General features: G+C 31.6%; 1 protein-coding gene across 1 annotated transcript; it reads right to left on the minus strand.

The window, feature by feature from the left end:
* Positions 1-673: 673 nt before the first annotated feature.
* LOC116119205 (TMV resistance protein N-like) lies at positions 674-2,304 on the minus strand. Its single transcript, XM_031405148.1, has 2 exons — positions 1,814-2,304; positions 674-1,592 (listed from the first exon to the last, which is right to left on the minus strand). Exons 1-2 carry the CDS (start codon positions 2,302-2,304, stop codon positions 674-676), a joined length of 1,410 nt encoding a protein of 469 aa, XP_031261008.1.
* Positions 2,305-23,882: the final 21,578 nt, after the last annotated feature.

Here is a 23,882-nt window from a genome sequence, read left to right on the forward strand (position 1 = left end):
TAAATCGCGCGTATTATTTTCTTTGTTTACTGTTTGTTTTGTTTTACTATTATTATTTTGTTCCTGTTGTTGTCTCTATTTTGTTCAAAGAAATGCTGTAAAATTTGAAACCAAAACCGTGCTGTAAAACAAGAAAATGATTCCAATAAATTAATAAATCATTAAAATTAACATATTATCTATATCTCCACTTAGTTAAATAATANCGAACCACTTAAAAATTCCCTCTACAGCTATTTTATTTTTCTGACATTCCATTTTCACGTACATCAAACAGTCACTTGATATTATACACGTAAAAATTCGTTGGTGCAAGATCGAGCATCAACAGATATATCTAAAAACAAGCCTTCGACTGCGTCTGTCCCCTTCATATATACCAAAGAAAAGAATAGGTTAGCATGAAATACACAATCTTAATTCCTAAAATTTATACAAGTATTATGTGACTTCAATATCATTTGTTAGAAATTTTGGTAAAAGAAACAACTCAAATCATTTGATACTTACAGTGTTCGTCTTCAATACATGAAGTACATCTTCATGATCCCACAATCGGCTACGTTTCCCTGGGACAGTTAATGATTCTTGACGAACAATATCCCAACCCATTTCTTGCAGTAAATTATACATTTGTATCCTATTAGATTGTGCTGTAAAGATCAATGACTTATCAAGCTCCAAGCTGTGAAAAGCTGTAACAACTATTGAGTATGTCTGTTACAAGATTGATACTCCAGCCTTTGAAAAAGCAAGCAATATCTAGAAATATGCTTTTTTGTTCAACATTCAGTCCATTGTAGCTAACTCTCAACACATTATAAATAGTAGGATTGAAATTTTTCTTTAATTCACACAATGCTTCTTCCCATCGTTGTTTACTCTTCTGATATAGGGAGGAACCTAATACTTTAAGAGCTAATGGATTGCCATTGGCGTAATCAGTTATCCTCTTTGACAACTCCTTAAGGTCCAAATCTGGATGGTTGGTTTTAAAGGCATAATTACAAAAGAGTTGAAGAGCTTCATTGTCTTTTAATCTCTTGACTTCGTATATGTGGTTCACTCTATAACTACAAAGCACTTGTTTATCTCTTGCAGTTATAATGACCCTACTTCCTGGACCAAATTGAGGAAGCCCTCCGATTAAAACTTCTAGTTGTCCTAAATCATGTACATCATCAATAACAATTAAAACCTTTTTGCGTTGAAGCCTTCTCCTAACAGGTGCAGGTATAGCAGGAGAACCTGTTTTCAGGTTTTCTTCTAATATTTGAGAAAGACCTTGATTTCGCACATGAACCAATCCACATCTTTTTGATTCTTCCCTAACATTTGCAATGAAAAAACAACCTTCAAATTTACTACAAAGTTGGTTAAACACTAGTCCGGCAATAGTTGTTTTCCCAATTCCACCCATCCCCCACATTCCTATTATTCTAAAATCTGGCAACTCAGTATGTAATAATGATTTTATATCATCAATGCGTGATTCAATTCCAACTAGGCCTTCACAATCACTTGAGGGCGATACCTCATTCAATTGCTTCAAAATTTCTTTGATAATCTCGGCTAAAAGTTTAGACTCTGGCCTAGCATATATTAAAAAGAAAAATGCTAGAGTTAAAAAAAAATGCCATGATAGATTAGAGATATCAGAAAATTAGAAATGAATCTAATCGTATTTAAGCTAGTGAGATAACTAAAGTAAAATTTTCATATTTTTGGAGAGCTAATGAAAGGCATGCACCACATGGTCCTTGCTATGTAAAAGTTATAGAAAGTTTTACATATAGAAAAGAGGCAAACTTACTTTATCACCGTTGAATCCATTCCACATAGATTTGATGCTTCAGTCAAAGCAGCTCTCCATCTTTGCACTTTTGCTGGCATAACCTTCAGACTTTGTTCGTGCCCTCGAAAAGCATCCTCAAAGCTCCCAGTTTGATTCCGTACATCTGATGGCTTTACATGATAAAAAACTGGAATAACTATTTGGCCATTCATTTTCTTACACTCAATAATCTCTACAAGTTCATCCAAGCACCATTTGGAAAAAGCATAGTTCTTTGAGAAAACTACTATTGCAATCTTTGATTCTTTAATTGCTTTCGTGAGTGCAGGGGAAATATCATTTCCTTTCTTAAGTCTATCATCATCAATGAAGGTTTGAATTTGTTTCTGACACAATGCAGCAAAGAGATGACTAGTAAAGGTATCACGAGTATCCTCTCCTCTAAAACTCAGGAACACTTCATATTTCGATTGAAGGATAATTGAGGAAGAAGATGATGAAGAAGCCATGTAAAAATGTCTCTTTGACAAGAAACAGAGATTGTACAATGCAAAAGCTCAATGTAGAAATGACATTTCTACAAACTCGTAAATAAAAAAGTTTGGGTCAGCAATGACATGATTCAATTAAATAATTATTATGTATGCTGGAAAAGGAAAGGAATAACTAGGAACATATAAATTAATCATCCATTAACAAGGAGCTAACATGTATATTGTAAGACAGTACAATAAGGGAGCTGAGCTCACCTATCTATGACAAAACACAAACATTTACCTTAATTTATGTACGATAAAGCACAAAATTGTGCACTTCTCTGTCTGAACTTATTATTTTATTGGTAGGAAGCCTACCTACTTGATTACAACCACATCAAATTAAGACTGTATTTCTAACTAAGGACATCAAATTGTAAATTCACTGGGCAGGTGAAGACAGATTACATAAATTTATTGACGGTTGATTACAAAAATGAAGTTTAATAAGACTTGAAATATCTCATTAGTAATTTAATAAGAGTTGGATTTTTTGTTGTCTTAATAAATTCCCTTAAAAGGATTTGATGAAGTAACTTGTGGAATTTCAAATTTTGAGCTTATTCCGTCTGAAAGAAATCTTCCTTAATTACTTTACCGCTGCTTATTTTCTACAGTACAGTTTTAAGCTGAAAAGTTTATTAGTTTGTTTCGTTGAGCTATATTAAAAGAGTATATTTAAAGCTATAAGTACTTTTGGTTGCATTTTAAAAATGCTTATAAAATTTTAAATAAGCTAATCTACAATTTGTAGCTCTTTCTAAGCTTATTTAAATTGTTGAAATTTTAAAGATATCTTTACTCTGTTTATTTATGTTTTATTTGCAGTAATTGAAAGATATTATGTGATTTTTGTAGTTTCTGGGTCATTTTTGTTTTAAGTCATAAATTAATCTTCCATATATAAATATAGACATGAATCTCGTGATAATCGAACCTCAACCAAAATTTCTAAATTTTGGTGTTTATGAAGCTGTGACCATGATTGCTTTCTAAATTTTGAATTTTGAAGTCAAAAAGAGGATTCAAATTCTTCACTTTTTCGCTTTACCTTATTTGATTAAATGAACATTTTGTGGCCAATTCATCATCTCATATTGCTTTACTATCTTTTGGTCTATTTGTTGAATAAAGAAACTTTATTAATTTGATGTCATTTACTATTCTACGTTAAAGTCTTTTTGGGNATATTTGGAGAGCTAATGAAAGGCATGCACCACATGGTCCTTACTATGTAAAAGTTATAGAAAGTTTTACATATATAGAAGAGGCAAACTTACTTTAACACCGTTGAATCCATTCCAAATAGATTTGATGCTTAAGTCAAAGCAGCTCTCCATCTTTGCACTTTTCTCCAAAAGCATCCTCAAAGCTTCCAGTTTGATTCCGTACATCTGATGGCTTTACATGATAAAAAACTGGTATAACTATTTGGCCATTCATTTTCTTACACTCAATAATCTCTACAAGTTCATCCAAGATTGCTCTGGTGAGTACAGGGGAAATATCATCTCCTTTCTTAAGTCCTTCATTATCAATGAAGGTTTGAATTTGTTTTTGACACAATGCAGCATAGAGATGACTAGTAAAGTTATCCCGATTATCCTTTCCTCTAAAACTCAAGAACACTTCATATTTGGATTGGAGGATAATGGAGGAAGAAGATGATAACGAAGCCATGTAAAAATTTCTCTTTGGCAAGATCTCTGGAGAAGAAACAGAGATTGTACAATGCAAAGCTCAATGTAGAAATGACCGTTCTACATTAATCATCCATTAAAATGGAGCTAAAATTTATATTGTAAGACAATACAATAAGAGAGTTGAGCTCACCTATGACAAAACACAAACATTTACATTAATTTATGTAAGATAAAGTACAAAATTGTGGACTTCTGTGTCTGAACTTTTTATTTTATTCATAGGAGGTCTACCTACTTGATTATATCCACATCAAATTAAGACTGTATTTCTAACTAAGGACGTCATATTGTAAAGTCACAGGGCAGGTGAAGACAGATAACATAAATTTATTGACGCTTGATTACAGAAATGAAATTTAATAAGACTTGAAATATCTCATTAATCATTTAATAAGAGCTGAATTATTTGTTGTCTTAATAAATTCCCTTAAAAAGATTTGAAGAAGTAACTTGTGGAATTCAAATTTTGAACTTATTCCATCTGAAAGAAATCTTCCTTAATTACTTTACCGCAGCTTCTTTTCTACATTACAATTTTAAGCTGATTAGTTATCTAAATTCTATCATATAATTAAAAAAAAAAAGAATATAATGTTTATTAGTTTGTCTGGTTGTGCTAATCTATTGATTGAAAGAGCTTATTTAAACTATAAGTACTTCAAAAAAATATTTAGTTATTTAAATCCTTGAAATTTCAAAAATATCCTTAACTCTGTTTCATTGATTTGATGTCATTTACTTTCTACATTAAAGTCTTTTTGGGTAAATTAATCCTAGTAGGAAACTCTTTTACATGTTTTTAACCAAACAACAAACAAATTATTTATAAAAGCAATACTCTTATTTTCTTTTATAAGCTCTATTAGAAGAGTCATACCAAACATACCCTTTGATGAAATAAGAATACAAAAATCGCTTAGTGCTACGACAATAGCACTTTTATCCATTATGCATATGATATATTAAAATAATTTTATGAACAGTAAGTTTGTTTTATCATTTTGGGTTAAATATCATTAAAATAACATTATAAATTACATTAAATAATTTACTCCGGTATATCAATGTAATATTTGGGGTATCATTTCTTGATGGCTCAAGAAAATATTCCGTCATTCTAGAACTTTTTTTTTCCACCCAATAAAGTTGCTTCTTCTACTGAAAAAATAATTAAAAAAGACCAAATATCAACAAAATATTAAAATATCATTTCTGGGTTTAATACTTTAATTGAATCACTTCTTTTGCACCGATTGAATCACTTCTTCCGGAATGAGTCCATCAAAAAACAATAAAAAATGACAATAAATCAAATTTTTTATTAAAAAACTATATCTTCACATCGAACTTTAAAGAAAGGAAAGATATTTGCCTAGTTAGTAAAAACGCGTATTATACGTGAATTGTATGGATAGCCGTATAATTCGTGTATAAAACGCACATATACGTATCTTGTAAAATCTGCCATATAATTTGCGTATAATAAGGCTTCCCGTATTAGTCGCGAATAATTCGCGAACTATTCGCAAATTATTGAAAAAAAAAAAAAACAAAATCTCACCCCCAAAACGACGTCGTTTTACTGGGTTTTTTACTAAAAATTAAAACAGATCTCTCTTCTTTGGCTCTTCTTCAGTTCTTCACGTCTTCTTCCTCAGTTCTTCTTCGGCTTTTCTTCCTCAGTTCTTCACAAATTTCCACAAGCAATCAACTCCCACAATCAACACACAACAATCAACTCCAGCAAACAAGCTATCAACTCCCACACCCGACTCCAACAAACAAATTTCCATAAGACAGTTGCTCAGGCAATAGAGCGGCGAGGCTGAGGACATCGGCGGACCCAATCATGTGAACCAATCACAAGCACAAAACACAAAACCCAAGAACGGTGTGAGGGGGCGCAGATCTTGGCCACACGCAGTGGCCAACTGTGGTCAGTCGTCGGTCAGCAAGAAATGCAGAGGGAGAATAGAAGAAACAAAAGAAGAGGGAGAGAAGAGAAGGGAAGAGAAACAAAATAGACATAAGTTTATACAAAAGGGACAAAGGTTTAAGAAAGAAGTGAAGAGAGGGTGGAGAAAACAAAGAGAAAGAAGAGAAGAAACTTAAAGAGAGAAGAAAGTTTTGAAAAGAACGAGAAAATGAAAGAGAAGAGACTGTGTTTAATAAAATATATAGTTTTACTTTTACATGGTACATTTTTAATTTTTGTAAACTGATTGCAGGGTGTATTTGTAATTTTTGTAAACAATTGGTTTTGTTATGACTGTGTTTGATTTGACACTATAGTTGAATCTTGGCTAAATACTGTGTTTGAGTCTGGAGACTATAATTTGAATATCAATTATATTTGTATATTGTGTATTTATGTTATTGGTTAATTGAATACTTTGCATTTGAAATGTTATATTGATTTTAACTAGGTAGTTCATAAAAGTGTTAAAACTAAGATTGATATTGCCGTATTTTTCAAAACGTATTATTGATAATGCACCGTATTAAACCCGTATATACCCGTAGCGTATTTTTCCCGTATCCGAATTTTATGGCCGAATTTTTTTAAACTTATTTTTCACCGTTTGCCGTATTATACCCGTACAATTCCTATACCGTTTTCTTGCCATACGCGTATTTACTAACTAGGGAAATTTGGCGTTATTTAAAAAAAAAAAAAAAAAAAAAAAGGAAAAAGATGAAATTTAAGTCAATATGGGAGAAAAAAAGAAAGAAAAAACAACCAAAAGAATCAAAGGTTCAAATATATGTTCCCTTTTTGTCAATGGTTTTCGAAAAAAATGAAAGTTTATAAAGTTAATCACCTTTTCACCACTTTAAGACTTCAATAAAGCAAGGATAATTTAATTAATTTAATTATTTTTCACCACTTTAAGACCATTGTTTTAAAACCCGGACCAGATCGGATCAGTCAGTACCGGTTCGACCTAAAACCAGACCCTTATCTGGTTCGAGTAAATCCTAAACTTGGTTATAGCAGTTAGACTGGATTTACCTAGGGTTGAACCAATGGAACAGTGCCAAATCGTTGGTCTGACCGATTGAACCAGCCGGTTAGACCGGTGACGTCAACATGGCATAATAAAAATCTTAAAATTCTTTGGATTTCAATTTTAGATTTATTTTATTTATGTTATAGTGTTATTTGGATTTTGGATTTGGATGGATTTATTTTAGAAATTTATTAATTATTAGAGATTTAAATTTTTATTACATCACACTGACATCATCGATTGGACTGCTTGACTCAGAAACCAGCCCCTCGACTGGGTCAAGGCCCGATCCGGGAATAAAAATATTGTTTAAGACTTCAATAAAGTAAAATAACTTGAAAATTTAGGTTACTTTCATATAACTTTATGAAAAGTGTTTATATACTATATATATATATATAGTAAAACCTCTCTATAGTCATAATGATGAGACTTACTAATTTTATTACTATGAGGAGGTTATAACAAAATTTTTTGTTTTGATTTCTTATTTTATAATTCACGTTTTAGTAGTATAGTATTAGGAGTTCAATTCATATTTTAGTAGTATTAGGATTTCAATTCAACGCTTCAATTGCCTACTTTTGAAACGAATAGAAGATCGTGTCTTGGAACCGGCAAAGATAAGTATCATTGATGGAACTGTAAATGCAGTTATGCATGGTTAATTGATATGAAGCCACATACAACTACCAATGGTTTTAAGCACTGCAAAATTATGACCCCCAATGTCGATGAATTGCAAGTTACAAATGAAGTGGATGAGGAAAATAAAAGAGTCATTGCAGAATTAAGTACTGATTAGATTCGACAACTTCAATACACTAATCGAATGGATATTAATATCTTTCTCGATTATCTAAATGAGCAATAAATCGTGTATGCTTTAACCAAAGAAGAAATCATTGTTGCAATTAGACAATAAGAGAAAGGAAATAATCCCGAGGATGATAGTACAAAAATATAAAAAGTTTCGTGTCATAAAGCTCTAAATATGCTTAAGAAGCTAAAAATATTTTGGCTTCAATGAGAAGGTATCCATGCTAGCAAGTTATTACGTACTCGCAAGGTAAAAGATGTGGTAACAACTTAAAAGCATAAATCATTGTCCCCAACAACTTTACATAAATATTATTATGTAGAGACAACTTTCCTTAATGTGGGAATTAGAAAAATTATAACTTATTACAATGTGAAGTTTATTCTTATTTATAACTATCCCAAATTGGGACTAGAATTTTTTATGACTATGTAAAGTTTATTCTTATATAGAGTATCACTATAGAAAGGTTTTACTATAAATATAATTTCAACTTTGTATTGACTTTTTTGCTAGTGGATTTGATTGAGCTGAACTTGGTCTCATGTAAAAATCCTTGGTGTGCTTTACATTATGTTTTTTTTTTTGGATGCTTGATATTGCTTAGGTGTTTATTGATCATCTTTCCAAAGCATTAAAAACACATTCTAACCCATTCCACTATGTTTAATAATCGATTAAACACTTTCAAATATCAACACCTGACTTGCTTTACGTTTGACTGTTGGTTTAGAGACTTGCACCTGTAAATTGTAAGTTAAATAATGGTTTTCAACCATAAGATCCACAAAAAAAAAAAAAAGGTGTAAATAATAGTTTCAAACAGTTGGTAATCATAATATCATTACTTGTATGATGAAGAAGTTAACAATAAAAAAGTGTGAAAAATATGGTTCAGTTCTAACATGTGTTTTGCTTTTTATATATTAGAAAGTTGTTAACAACTAAAGACACAAGTGATTTGGCATAATCCGTTTCAATTTTTGGGAGTCGACATACAGTTTTCTATATGACTAACAAAACAATGAAATTAGAAGATTAACAAAACATGATGATATTAGTAAAACTTACGTTAATCGTATTGCTTGAAGAGTGGTGTTGTATTCTGAATTGCTTTTGCAATGATTCGTTGCAATATTTGTGATAGTAATTGTAACAGGTTTGTAGGTTAAGTTTTTGTTCTTTTGTAAGGAATCATGCTGTTCTAGTGGCGTTTTTTTTATGTGTAAGTTTATTGAAATTATAGAGTTTTAATGGTGTTAGTGGTTTATATAATTTTTGTGTAGATATTGGATAGCGAACAATTTTCTGTATGTTTGGATTTGGTAGATATTATCGTGTTAATTATTAATGGGAATTAGCGTTGTTATTTTTGAAACTCGTTTTTAGTATTCTTCTAAATTAATGATGGTATTTTTATTTTATTGAACATTAATTATTTGATTTTGTTATATCTATCGGATATCGTTGTTTCATTGTAGTTTCTACCAATAAAAATTTATTATTTTATTCAATGAATATAAATTTTTTTGTTCATAATCATTTAATGTTAAGTATTAATTTATCTTAAGTGTAAACAATTTGCTTTCATCTATATCTCTACATAGGTATATTAAGTATTTGATACATTCGATTAACACGAATCTTTTTAAATTCATATAAGTTAATGTATTGGATGATATTTTCTGCATTGTACATGAATTATGTGCATATCTTATGCAAGTGTCTGATTCTCCGAAAGTTCTATAACATAATTGAGCAACTGGTCAAATGAAAGAGGGTGCCTCTCCTGTAAGAAGATGGAAGGATGTGGACATTAATTTATTGGTGAAAATATTTATGTGTTTTGATGTTTTGCCATTGACTTTAGGCATTGCTCGTGTTTGTAATTCATGGCGTTCAGCTTGCCGTGATCCTGTGCTTTGGAAAACTCTTGATTTGTCAATGTTGAGATCAAATTTTATCAAAATCCCGTTAGAGTCATATGTTTACGTGGATGAGTGTTCTAATAAGGCATTGACTCATTTGTTGAAAATTTCATTGAGTCTCGGTCGGGGACAGATAAGAACCTTGATTTTTCAGTTCAATTTGTATGCGGGGGATGAACAATTTACTTATATTACTGATAGGTAATTTTTTTATGTTCTGTTTAAAACCTTGTTGAAAGGTAATTTTTTTTTTTTTCGCTGTTTATTGATTGAGTCATTGGCATTGCCTTTGGTACCAATGATCATCTCCTATAATTTTCTTTTTGATACAGTGAATTGGGAAGTAACACACTATATATTGTTGTCTGCAGGTGTCCTCATCTGAGGCGTCTCGTTATGCCAGCTTGGAATAGAATAAAAAAAGATGTAATTTGCAAGGCCATTCGTACATGGAGATCTCTCGAATCCCTGACAATGCCTAGTATAGTAAATCCGCCTTATCTTATAGAGGAAATAGCCATAAATTGCAAGAACTTCAATGAACTAAAGATCATGGGTCCTTTTGATGTTCTCTTTGCTTATATGGTAGTCAAATTTCTTCCAAATTTGATGGTTTTGAGCTTGAGATGCTCAGCGATAGTTAAGGATGCCCTATTGCTTATATTGGATGGCCTACAAAATCTGGGAGTCCTCAACATATCGCATAGTCTTCATATAGCAGGTCCACTTCTTTCTCCAATGACGCTTGAAAAAATTATTAAGAAGCCAAATAAAATTATCTTGGAAAAGGCTGCTCGATTACGTGAGTTCTTAACATGTATTGAGCACTCGTGCATCATGTGACAGCATATTCGAAGTGATGAAGGCTTTATGAGGTTGTACAAGTATGAGGAAGGTCTATGGAAATGGATGAGGCGAGATCTCTTGCTCTTTGATTAGGACGCTGTAGAGACTATAATTTTAATATTTTGTTTTGCTTGTATGTAATATATAGATAATATGTTGTTGAATAAGCATATATAGAATTGCTCTGTTGTGTTTTAGGTTGTCATGCTCTTAAGGCTTTTGTTTTAGGTTGTCAACACTGTCAAACTTGCACGATGACCTTTTCCTATGGGAAGAGTATTATCTGTCTACATAATCATGTACACATGTTAAAATTTTACTTTCTGTTGTTTCAAATTTATCTTTCGTTGTTCATTAATGTTATTTCAAAATGAAGTAGTTTCAAACTAATACGCAATTGAGTATTTTATATATTTCAATTCATGTTATTTATTTTGTAGTTGTTATTGTGAAATTCATTTATATTGTCAGCTTAGTATTTGATAGTGAGATTTTGAAGAATCTTTCAGTCTTGCTTCTTTTATAGTTTAATGATAAGTTATAGTGAATTGTTCAGCTGAAGTGGTAATATTAAAGTTTTACTGTGTGCTGTCGTTTTGCCTTCGTAAAATTCGTAAATGATGAAAAACGTTGTCATTTAAAATGTTGTTGATACTCAAAGAAAACATGTTGAATTAATAGGTCATATAATTTTTATACCTCTATTGTCATGCATAGTGATTAGAGCAAGGGGGAGTTGATACATTGCTTGCTGGTCATCTTGTTTGCAAGCTCCAATGAGTAGTTGTAATCCTCTATTTCTACCATGTTCCACGAAGAACAGATGTGTTCCAAACAGTAGCGAAGCATGTTTATTATCTGCTTTTGCAAGGATTTTCAAAATAGAAAGATCTGTTGTTGTTATTGCTGGAGTTTCTATCATTGTTTGAAGACGTTTCTTCTATGTAAGACTTCCTTTAAGTTTGTTTGTTTGTTTGTTTAGATATTTGCATCTGTAATTTGTAAGGTAAATAATGGTTTTTCAAACACAAGATGCACAATAATAATAATAATAAAAAGGTCTTTTCCAAACAGAAGATCCCCAACTAAAAAAAAAAAAAGTGTAAATAATTGTTTCAAGAGTTGGTAATCATAATATCATTACCTGTAGAATCAAGAAATTAACAATTAAAAAATTTTAAGAAAACTGTTAAGAACAAAACACACAAGTGTTTGACATAATCAGTTTCAATTATTGGAAGTTGAAATACGGTTTTCTGTATGACTAAGGAAATTATGAAATGAACATATTAAGGAAATAACAAATGCATATCCACATTCACTTGAAAACAAACACAATAAAATGTAATCGATCTTCATGTCAACATCGTTAACGAATAATTATCCATTCATATAAAAACTGGTACCTAGAAACGGAAACAACAAATTTTAATTAATGTTCATATTAAAATTAACAGACTGACCGTTTGAAAGAAATACAATTAATCATTCAAATAAATTGACCGAACAAAAACAATCATTCAATGTAACAATTAACAAAAGACCAGACGTATTGTTGACACCAATCAACAAATTGCGATGATCCACAACTAAACACGCGCTCCTTTTATAACCCCTTATTTAGACCTTCCGAATACCGACTTAATTAAATACAAATTCAATACGAAGAGAGTTTTCCAATGTCAATATGATGCAATAAGTGATAGCAATCCAATACACTTGTATACTTGTTATTAATGCACATCTTTGGAATGTCAATGCAATGCACCTGTATTATTATTATTATTATTATTATTATTATTAATTATAGATGACGGAATAAATACCAACCCAGCGTGTCAAGATAGAGCAATTTGACTGTCCAATGTGTCAAAATTGAGCAATTCTAGATCTTCCAAAATGTGCCACATGACGAACAATCCGCATGGGTATTCATGGTGAACAACCAGCATAAGTATTCATAAATCTTGATTCTTTACTTCAATTTGTATGTAGGGGACGAACAATTTATTTATATTGCTGAAAGGTAATGTTTTTTATGTACCTGTTTAAAACCTTGTTGAAAGGTAATTTTTTTTATTCTCGCTGTTAATTGACCAAATTTTTTCAATTGTCTTTGGTACCAGTGATCATCATCTTCAATTATTTTCTATTTTTTTTTTTTTTTTTGGCACAGTGAACTGGGAAGTAATCTACCATATATTGTTTTCTGTAGATGTCTACGGTTGAGGTGGCTTGTTATGCCAGCCTGGAACACAGTAAAAAATGATGTAATCTGCAAGACCATTCGTAGATAGAGATGTCTCGAATCTCTGACAATGGTTATTATAGCAAATTCCCCTTATCTTGTAGAGGAAAGAGCCCTAAATTGCAAGAACTTCAGTGAACTGAAGGTCATGGGTCCTTTTGACGTTCTCTTTGCTTTTACGATAGCTAGATTTCTTCCAAATTTGAAGGTTTTAGCTTGAGACGTTCAATGACACTTAAGGATGCCCTATTGCTTATATTGGATGACGTACCAAACTTGGAAATGCTCAGCATATCACATTGTCTTCTTATAGAAGGTCCACTGCTTCCTCCACCATTGCCTGAAAAAATTATTAAGAAGTTTTTAACACGTACTGAGTCCTTGTGCATCATGTGCCTGTGTACCCAAAGTGATGAAGGCTTTCTGAGGTGGTACAAGTATGAGGAAGGCTTATGGAAAATGGATGAGACGAAGTCTCTTGCTCTTTGATTAGAACAGTGTAGAGACTGTAATTTATTTGTCAGAAACTAAAGTGTATGTACTTCTTCTTTACATGTTATTTTGCTTGTATATAATATCTACATTATATGTTCTTGAATAGGCATATATAGAATTGGTCCATTGGGTTTTAGGTTGTCATCCTCCTAACACTTTTGTCTTAGCTCGTCAACATTCTAATAATTGCGTGACGATCTTCTCCCATTAGAAAAGCATCATCTGTTTGCATGATTTTGTACATATGGTCAAATTTCACTTCCTATTGCTCTAAGTTGATCTTCTGTTGTTGATCAATACACTATTAGGTGTTTTATCTATCATTTACATTGTTAGAATTAAATTACAAGCATTTCTCTATTTTTGATTTATCATATTTATATATCTACATTTTTTCCACCTTGAATTGGAAATACCGTTTGCGATTCATGTTATTTTATCTAGGGAATTGTTATTGCTTATGTCATTGAATTTGAAATTCTATTGGTTCTATAAACATTAGTGTCAAATTCATTTGTATTGTGAGATTAAGTATTTGACAGTGAGGTTTTGAAGGAATATTTCATTTTCCTTCCTTTATAGTTTTATATTAAGTCGCACTGATATTACTTGGCTGAAATGGTAATATTAAAGTTTCACAATGCGCTGTGGTTTTGGCTTTGTAAAATTCGCAAGCAATGAAAAACATTTTCGTTTAAAATGTTGTTGATATTTAATTACTTGAAGTAAATTTTGGGATATAGGGTTTTCTCTGTCAGTTCCAGCATTAAGAGCATTTTTCCCAGTTTGTTTGTTGCATTTTCTACATTCGTGTTTTATCGTTGATTGAAACGGAGATAAGTAAGTACATTTTCTTTAGTTACAGTGACAATGTTGTTTTCTCTTTTACATTGGTCTAATTAATTTGTCATCGATTTTAACTTTGATTAAAGTGCATGTTATTCTTACAAAGCTCCGAGATTCGTTATTATTGTTATAAGAAGTTGTTCTTAGATAGTTGTGCTGATAATTTATTGTATTTGCATTGTTTATTGGTTTCTTTGGTAGTTGTGTTGCAGATTATTCTGTCAGTCTTTTTACTACTGAAATGAGTGTGTTTTTTTATTAGGATTTTGTTTGTTCTGCTTGGGTTGTTTATCTATTGTTCTGGTAGTCGTGTTGCAGATTATCTTGTTAGTAAATCTACTGCTGAAGTTGGTGTTTTTCTTGTTGCGATTCTGTTTATTATCTTATTGTGTTTAGTATATATTATAATATTGTCATTGTTTTATGAAACCATGTTATGAAATGCCAGTGGTATGTTATCTTGTTGTGTTTAGTATATATTGTAATACTATCGTTTATTTTGATTGTAGTAATGGCTCTAAGATGAAATTTATTCAAAGACTTGATTCTGAAGTACTGTATAGAGCAGGATCAAGCAGTGATTCGAAGTCAAAATCGTTAATGCCTATATAAACTTCTATTTTACCTACATCAGTCTCCAATTCTGTGAAACCTAATTCTGGTTCCTGCCATGTTAAACTAACTGAAGAAGAAGATAATCAGTCAGAAGAAATTCTATTACATCAATTGGTGAAACGGCAGAAAATTTATCAACAACAGGGTCAAAATATGAACTCTGAACGAAAATGAAAAAATCTTTGTAAAGAAGATCTAGACAGCAAGGTCTAGGGAAAGAGGTAATGTTTTTTCACTGTATCATGTGAATATATACTTATGGCATGATAATGTTAAGTTGGTTTCATTGTTTTTGAAATAGGCTTATGAAGCTTTCTTATAAATCAGAGAACGTTGGCTTGTTTCAGAAGACATGGTTGCAAATTTGACAAAACAAAATGAAGATGCGATTGCCAAGGTTCGTAGATTGAAAGAACAGTTGAAAATATCAAAGGATGCATTTGAAAAGGTCAAAATCGAATTGAAAAACTGTGAAGAATCATTTAGAAATGCTTAAGAGTCTTTTGCAAATTAGCAGCAGCAAAAGGAAGTCTTTAAAAAGAATAGTTATGAATTGTCTGAAGAAAATAATAAGATTAAATCTTTAATTGCACAAGCTAAGAAAGATAAAGAAGAGGCTTATGATTTGGTGTCAAGTATGTTTTTTACCACTAGAAAAGCTTGTGTCAAAGAGTTTAAGGACAGATTCCCAAATGAAGATTCTAGTTTCTTAGAAACAATTGTGTTGAAAAATGAGGAGATGCCGTCTAATTTTGATTATATTGATTGCAATGTTGTTGTACCTTTCTCTGGCCCACTTAATGGCACTTCTGTAAATATTTAAACCATTTATTAAGCATTTTCACCGTATTCTGTCAAAATTTCGCTCACAATTGTTTATAATCATGTTATTATCATGGACAAGGATGTATTCAATTGATGCTAATTTATGTGCACACGAAACAAAACTCCAGTTTATGTAATGTCATTTCTATAAATATTTAAACTTTTAATTGTAATATTAATGTTAAATATCTTGATGACACTTGTAACGCGATAGTTTATAGATTAGTTGCATGAGTAAAAAATATATATTTATAACAGATAATACATTCAATGTAGTGTTCACCGTATATGACAATAATAATATAAAACATATAAATATCTTTGTATCAAGTAAGTTATATTACTGTATTTATTTAAACATTTAATGTGACCTTTTCATATTCATATAAATATGTTTAATTTTCCACATCATCTCTCATAAACAATGTCTTATATTATATACAATGTATCAATCCTTTCTGTTGTAAACAATGATTCATATAATATAGAACATATTAATCCCTACAGTTAAAGACTTCTTTAAAAACAATATTTGTCAATGTCTCTGCCGATTTATCTTCTTGTAGGGCTAGCAGAATCTTGATACCTTGTCTTGAAGTTACTTTTGATAGTGCCATGTACAATTGACCATGTGTAAAGACTTGATGGTTCATATACAATCCTACTATTTTGAGTGATTGACCCTAGCTTTTGTTTATTGTCATACAGAAGCTAACTGTCACAAGTAATTGTCTTCTTTTCAACCTGAAAGGCCACTTCATATCTACATTTGACATTATTATTCTTGGAATTGTGACAATATCCCCAATGTTTGACCCTATGATAATCACTGCTTGTATGAACCATTTTCCTAAATGGGCTATGATCAATCTGGCTCCATTGCAAAGACCATCAGATTGATTCAAATTACGCAGCGACATAATTGGAATGCCAATTTTCATATGCAATTCATGTTTGGGCATGTCGGAGCACATCAGAGAATTAAGAAATTCGGTGGGGTAGAGAATGTCATCATTGTTTGAGATACCTGCTACTTTGCATGTGTTGTCCAAGCTGAAATACGTCTTTCCATCTGTTGGCAGACTCTAGGTGATATAGTCGTTCAATCTATGTATTGTCTCATTTTTTGGTGTCAATATTGCTCTCTCTCTCTCTCTCTCTCTTAATATTATTTATCTGAGCGGATAAATCTGGAAAAACAGTGTTCATAATTGTTTCTTCATGACTATCATGTTGATCAATTTTCAAGTCTTCAGGTATTTGGATGTAACTTTCATCTTCTGCAACATCCCTTCTTTCTCCAATATTAAGTAACCATTTGTCAAAAGCCTTCAAGTTATCCAATTCTGTTGGGTTCACCAAGTTTTTCTTCAACCTCATGTTCTCTGTAAGTGTCAACACTGTTACATGTTTCCGAAGGGAAGATGATGATAAACAGGCTTGTATTATGTCATGTTTTTTCTCTTTTGGTATAACTGGTAGAATCTATCTAAAATCACCACCCAGGGCAACGGTGAGGCCTCCAAATATTTTATCTGCATTTGATTGATCTTTTTTAGACAAAATTTCTTTCAGAGTTTTATCAAGAGCTTTAAAGTAGTACTTGTTTGCCATGGGTGCTTCATCCCAAATGATCAAAGCTGTTTGTGCAAATAATTCTGCCAATTGTGTCCCCTTTTTGATATCACATGTATTTTCCTCACTGATATCTAAAGGAATTAAAAAACGTGAATGTGTTGTTCTTCCACCAGATAACAGCAATGTAGCAATTCCTAATGTAACTACGGCTAGTACAATTTTACCCTCAGATCTTAATTTGGCCATGATTATTGACCATATGAAGGTTTTGCTTGTTCCACCATGTTCGTAAACAAAAAAATGGTGTTCCACTTTGGTTGTTGACAGAATCAAGAATCGAATCATATACACGTCTCTAGCCATTGTTGAGACCCTTGTATAAATCATTGTGCACTGTTTTCATGTTGTCAATATCATAATCTAATTCTTCATCAATTAATCTATTATGTGAATTCTAAAAAATGGAATAGTCCAGAATTGGTATTCAAGGGAAATCGGCCAAGGATTTTCCTCCCTTTTTCATGAGCTCATCAATCTCGAACAATTCATAATTGTGAATCTGTTCCTCAGTGCATCTCAATTCTGCCATCCACATTTTCTGTTTAACAATGTAAGGAATGTCTTTAGATAGGCGTTCTGCATTTGCTATCTACAAGTCTCTTGGACTAACCACTTCATTATATACAAGAATAGTTACAAAGAGTTGTCTTAACTATCTTTCGGTAGCCCACATTGATGCTTCATCCAAGCAATCATTCCACTCTTTATCATCATCGAGCAATCCTGATGCATAACATGCATCTTTGAATGTAGGGAATATTTCTTCGTTGACAGTTCGAATATCTTCAAATGATGTTGCTCCTTTTACTAAGTTCAGGAGCATTCGCAAATAATATTTCTTACCACTACTTGGAAATGTAAAATACACCCTGCCAATACACCTTGATTTTTGTCGTGGGGACCATTGTCTTTTTGTATCCTTCCAAAACCATTCGCTCAAAAAATCAGGATAAGTCAATGATCTTGCAGAATGGTATCGTTGATTACATTTTATCCATTCAGTGAATTTCGTTTGCGTAACAACCTTGCTTTCCAAAAGTTGAACCAAACACTTACTTGGATTAAAAACAACTGTTTGTTCGTTCTCTAAGTAAAATGGCAATCTTTCAACAGTTGGTTCTCTGTAATACATGTCAAACTTAAATATCCTTCAGCAAGCTTCCATAGAAGAGATATATCTGTAATGTTTTTGATTGAATTACTTAATATTGTATTTATAACAAATATCAACGAACAATATAAAAACATTATATTTGACGTATTTTGTACATACCTGCGATCCAGATATGCCTTTATTTCATCTTTGTCCTGTAAAATCTCGCATTGATTGTTCCGTTGACCATTGTTTTCAAATTCCATAGAAACTCTCGTTCTGTCCGACCCTTTGTTGACATACTTGAATAGATACTTGATTGATCTATGTTGATTACATATCTCAATATTTATGTGAGCATCAAACTTAACCAAAAGATTCCTATTATAAGAAACAACAAAACGGTTATCCAGTTTGATACCCTTTTTCTCAACAAATGCTCCATTATTCCGTCTTCTATACATTGGGTATCCGTTGTCATCCACAGATGTTTCATTGCCAAATTTCTCTAGAAAATGTTTTTTACATCTTCCTCTCTCCATACATGGTGAATTCTTGTTAACATCACTGCACGGACTGTGGATCATGTGATTCTCCATAACTGCAAAGGCAACACCATCAGTTTCCCTATTTGGAATTTCAGCAGAAAGTATTTCATCTATTTTGGATACCGAAGGATTCTTATATTGGGAATGTAGAAAAACCAATATATGAGCATGTGGGAGGCCTCTCTTTTGGAACTCGATAGTGTAGATAACTAACAGAAAAATTATAACGTTTTTAGCAATAGTTGGTATAACATAATTTCATATCATAAATTATCAATGTACTACAATTTGTAAAAAAAAAAGTAGAAATATTATTCGTTGGAATACTTACTTGCCACTGTTTCACCAAAATATTCACCTTTTTTTATTCTCGCATTAGCTCAAGCAATTTGATCTCAAAAACTCTACAAACTGCAGTTATTCTACTTTCTTGATCACATTGTCCAATACAATTCTGTAGATATTGTATCTCTAGCTACTTGGGATTACAGGTGAACGTCAGAAAAATATCTGGATGTCCATAATATTTGCAAATCGTCATTGCATCTTGACAATTCTGAACACGATATCAGGGACTGCCAGTGTGAGACGAGGGGAGCAACGTAGATTTCCCTATATGTTGTGCATTAACATCATTCTTTGAAATGGCATCCATCAACCCACTGTACAAATCACTCCTCAATTTTTTTCTGATTGTTTCTAATCCAACGAAATCTTCCCTCTTCAACAGCCATATATGCATCCACTATATATTGCTGCAATAATCTACCTGATTTCAATAGAGTATGCCCTTCACATAATCTATACTGCAATCGAAATGCATAATATTCTCTCATGCTTAGCTTGTTTCTCTTTGAAGACTTTTTGTCAGGAAAGTCTTTATGGTTAATCTCGATTATGTATCCATCTTCTCCATATGGAATAATATTAGATAACTTAATGCCATAAAGCTTGGATGCAAGTCAGAAATTCTTTGAAGATCCTTTTTCGAATGATGAACAATGATATCTTTTCCAGTTTCTGAAATTCCAATATCACCGACAATTAAACCCGCAATTTCAGATGCAGTTGGCAAATTGTATTGTCTTCCATCCTTTTCCCTTTTCATTTTTAACCGCAGATGTACATCTCTAATATCATTCCAATGGATATGGTCCCTGACAGAATGAAAACTTTTAACCAATTCATTGTTCGCATCAAACATCAATTGCAATTCTTGTACTAATTCCCTATCAACAGTAGCATCGGCTGTATTACCTCATACATAATTTAATTTATGACTGGTTTCATACTCTATGTCATAAATATAAAGTTGCGCAAATTGAGGTTTCCTTCTTTCAGGTGGAAGTAACAATCCTATTAAGTGGTAATTCTGTCCGTAGAGTTTGAAAAAGTATAGACCACCCCCTTGGTTAATCTCATGGTCAACATGCCGCAAACACCGATCCATAATTTACCCATCATTTAAGAATGCTTAGAATTTCATTGAGACCCAGATTCCATTGCCGAACCATAATCACGATATATTACATTTATAATTTTTTATAACTTTTTTGGGAACAATGCTAAACCATGGATTTGCATACTCACCCATGATTTAAGGATGGACGAAATTCGGATAGCTTGATATACGAATTAATGATGTACAAACGCATTAATTTCAAGAGTTATCTATAAAAACCCTTCACATTCAGATGAACACTCTTCACAATTCACATTAATTTTGCGTTAACAATAATACATAGAAAATACAATGTATTGATTTCTTTAAGATAAATATATATCCATAAAATTACATCAACTTCAATAACACTTAATAAACAACAAAACAATAAAAACAAAATTAAATTCTAATTGTTTATGTAGATAGCTGTAATTCTTATTTAAATCGCATATGACACAAACTTATACTATTATGTGACATAAACAATACCACCTATTTTATCAACACTTTAATAAAAACACAGTATTAAGAATCACATTAAATAACAGAATACCAAACATCATCGTAATACCGAACACATCAATAAAAAAGAAAATACATTGACCATTCATACTAATATCACATTAAAAGTATCACATTACATTAAATATCTGAATACCAAACATCATCGTAATACCAAACACATCAATAAAAAAGAAAGTACATTAACTCATAATTAAACCCAAATTCTCATATCCTGATCATTAATACTAATATCACATTGAAAGTATCACATTACATTAAATATCAGAATACCAAACATCATCGTAATATCGAACACATCAATAAAAAAGAAAGTATATTAACCCATAATTAAACCAAAATTCTAATATCCTGACCATTAATACTAATACCACATTGAAAGTATCACATAATAGTACACTATACCTATCAATTTTGGATAAATATATATCTTATAGAAAATGGTTTATTACAATGTAAATCATAAACTTTATCGTTTATATACTGATACTGAAATTTTCAACTAAAAGAGACTTCGAACCGTTTCAATATTTTTATTAATATTATAGTTAGGCACCTTTAAAAAATTGTCTAACAAATTGTATGGAATTTGTTGCCTCACCATTGTCCATAATTATGATTCCTCAAAGCCTGCTATGGTCGATGACTTCACTGTCAAACCATCAATTTGGATATAGAATGGTAATAATAAGGCAAACACTGATATATAATTCATCCATCATTTAAGAATGCTTGAAATTTCAACAGATGAAGGTATCATTGAGGTCTACATGCATTGTCGAACCATAACCATGATGTAATTAATTGCATTTATAATTTGTTTAAAAAAATTGATTTGTTGTTATAATTCATTCCCATAAAATATCATGATCATGAAAGCACACCTGTGATATATTGCCTGAGTATTAATAAATACATAGATGATTAGGACATAGTTGAATATCTCAAAATCACCTTATATTGAATAGAACCAACAAACCCAAACTGCAAATGTTCATGTAGGTAAAATAACTTGCACAAAAGCAACTATCACAATCCAACAACACTGAACCGGAATAACCAAATCTTATGTCATGGACTTTCCCGTTGACTTGAACGAATCATTGACATCCACAATGACCAACTCCAATACAATAAGATTCCGTTCATAAATCACAAAATCGAACCTCAATTACTATCGGATAATGTTACTTTGTGACAACGATGCACCAAGCAGCACAAATCGATAATAGTTGAGGGTCAATAGTGTCACCTAAAAACAGAGCCAGCAAAAATAGTACTTGTTTGAGCCTTGTTAACATAAAACATTCAGTCCCAAAACAAATACTCACATATCGACTAGAACAAATCGATAGCATGATAGAAAAAATAGTAAAAAAATATTTAAACTAAATACAAACTATCAACGTTTAATGTTACTCAGCATCAACAATACAGGAAAAACTAATTACTCATAGTATGAATATACCGACAACAAATACTCACTATTCGGTCGAAACTGTAAGCCAATCGATTCATGTTATTTCATGTACTTCACACAGTTCAGCTGCAACCACAAACATACCAAATCAATAACCTCATCAAAGACTTACTAAACACAACTTGATACAGAACACACTGACCATTGTATGAACAAGTCAACTTTTTTCCCTATAACCTGAAAATGAAATCAACAGAATCAACAAATTAACATATCATGCTAGTTGATCGGCAAAATGGACTCAACATAAAAATGACTCTACAAACGAAATAACAAACGCATATCCTCATCCCCTTGAAACAAACACAATAAAACGTAATCGATTTTATGTCAACATCGTTAACAAACAATTATCCATTCGTATAAAAATTGGTACCTAGAAACGGCAACAACAAAAGTTACTTAATCTTCATATTAAAATTATCAAAGAACAGATTGATTGTTCGAAAGATATACTTACAGTTCAGAAGCATGAATCAAAATAACAATTCATTTGACAGTGTCAATCGTACATCGTGCCTTTATTCCGTGCCGATTCATGATCTTTGACCTGTAAACAACAACAAAAACATAAATAATAATAAATAAGTAAAAGAACAGACATATTATTGACAAAAACTAACATGACCTATAAACAATCAACAAACTACCAGACGTATTGTTGACACCAATTAACAAATTGCGATGATCCACAACTGAACATGCACCCCTTTTATAACCCCTCACTTAGATCTTCCGAATACCAACACAATTAAATACGAATTCAATACGAATATAGTTTTCCAATGTCAATACAATGCAATAAGTAATAGCAATTCAATGCACCTGTATACTTGTTATTAATTCACATCTTTGGAATGTCAATGCAATGCATCTGTATTATTATTATTATTAAATATTAATTATAGATGACACAACAAATACCAACCCAGTGTGTAAAGACAGAGCAATTTGATTATCCAATGTGTCAAAATTGAGCAATTCTAGATCTTCCAAAATATGATACATGGCAAATAATCTGCATGAGTATTTATGGGGAACAACCAGCATGGGTATTCATGAATCTTAGAGTTAAGAATATCTCATTAACCACACATCCAACATGGCAATAGAGAGCAACCCTATACCAATTTTACCATTGGATTTGGAATATCAATTTAGCAATTAATATCTTCAACAACATCACCAATAAAATTCAACCACAAATCCCATGTGTCAAAATGAAACAATTTTACGAGTTACAAAACGTGCCACCTAGCGAACAACCCGCATGGGTATTCAGTTTTATATATATATTACATGTTTCAAACAATTTTAATAATTGAATTATGAAAATCATGTATATATTAAATTGATTTAATTTAATATTTAAAAGCTTTTCTGACAAAAAGAAACCTTAATACTGGATAGGGAAAACCCTTTTTTTTTTTTTTTCGATTCATATTTCATAGTCATGTCACTCATGTGCAAGTCAGCATCTGCCCATTTA

Source organism: Pistacia vera, unplaced genomic scaffold (assembly GCF_008641045.1).
Source record: "Pistacia vera cultivar Batoury unplaced genomic scaffold, PisVer_v2 Contig878, whole genome shotgun sequence".
NCBI classification, from domain to species: Eukaryota; Viridiplantae; Streptophyta; class Magnoliopsida; order Sapindales; family Anacardiaceae; genus Pistacia; species Pistacia vera.

Excerpts from the sequence above, each read along its gene's own strand:
- LOC116119205 (XM_031405148.1), bottom strand. The coding sequence starts at position 2,304 with ATGGCTTCTTCATCATCTTCTTCCTCAATTATCCTTCAATCGAAATAT. Across the intron at positions 1,593-1,813 it reads ATGGATTCAACGGTGATAAA|GCCAGAGTCTAAACTTTTAG; the intron begins GTAAGTTTGCCT and ends AATATATGCTAG.